A 615-nucleotide genomic window follows, 5' to 3' on the forward strand; every position below is an offset into this window, starting at 1 on the left:
CAACCTTGCTATCGTTGCAGGAAGCGGATGACCATCGCTCAGAGCCTGGAACACCCCTGGATTAAGGTGAGAAGTTAACGAATTGGCACTTTTTGGGTGTCAAACACCGAAGAGGTCAGGGGTGGGTGGTGATGCACTGGCAGCTCTCCGCTGCTCTTCCATCCCCTGGTTTGGTGTCGCTGGTGGCAGGGGGGGGCTCCCGCTGTCCCGGCTGTGCCCCACGCCTGCGGCTGCCACTCTCCGCAGGTCCAGGAGGAACGTCCGCAACGAAGACAACTGCAAGAAGCCCGAGCGCCGGCGGCTGAAGACCACGCGCCTGAAGGAGTACACCATCAAGTCCCACTCCAGCATGCCGCCAAACAACACGTACATCAACTTCGAGCGCTTCTCCAAGGTGATGGAGGAGGTGGCTGCAGCCGAGGAGAGCCTCCGGGAGCTGGAGAGGAACAAGAAGTCCTTCCAGGAGGACATCGAGGCCCTGCTCTCCATCTACGAGGAGAAGGAGTCATGGTACAAGGAGGAGAACGAGAGCATCAGCCAGGACCTCCGCCAGATCCGGCAGGAGCTGCAGAAGACGGAGGCGCTGAAGAAGCAGGCGCAGGAGGAGACCAGGAG

The 615-nt window shown here is 60.7% G+C and overlaps 1 protein-coding gene across 1 annotated transcript in view; it reads left to right on the plus strand.

Moving 5' to 3' along the window:
- LOC104514412 (death-associated protein kinase 3-like) overlaps positions 1–615 on the plus strand; it is a gene marked incomplete at both ends in the record, with an annotated part of 3350 nt that overhangs the window by 2372 nt on the left and 363 nt on the right. Inside the window, 2 exons of the mRNA XM_010158084.1 lie at positions 21–62; positions 235–613. Coding sequence (XP_010156386.1) covers positions 21–62; positions 235–613 — 421 coding nt within the window. The remainder of the gene's footprint in view (positions 1–20; positions 63–234; positions 614–615) is intronic.

This window comes from Eurypyga helias, unplaced genomic scaffold, assembly GCF_000690775.1.
Source record: "Eurypyga helias isolate BGI_N326 unplaced genomic scaffold, ASM69077v1 scaffold24820, whole genome shotgun sequence".
NCBI lineage: Eukaryota > Metazoa > Chordata > Aves > Eurypygiformes > Eurypygidae > Eurypyga > Eurypyga helias.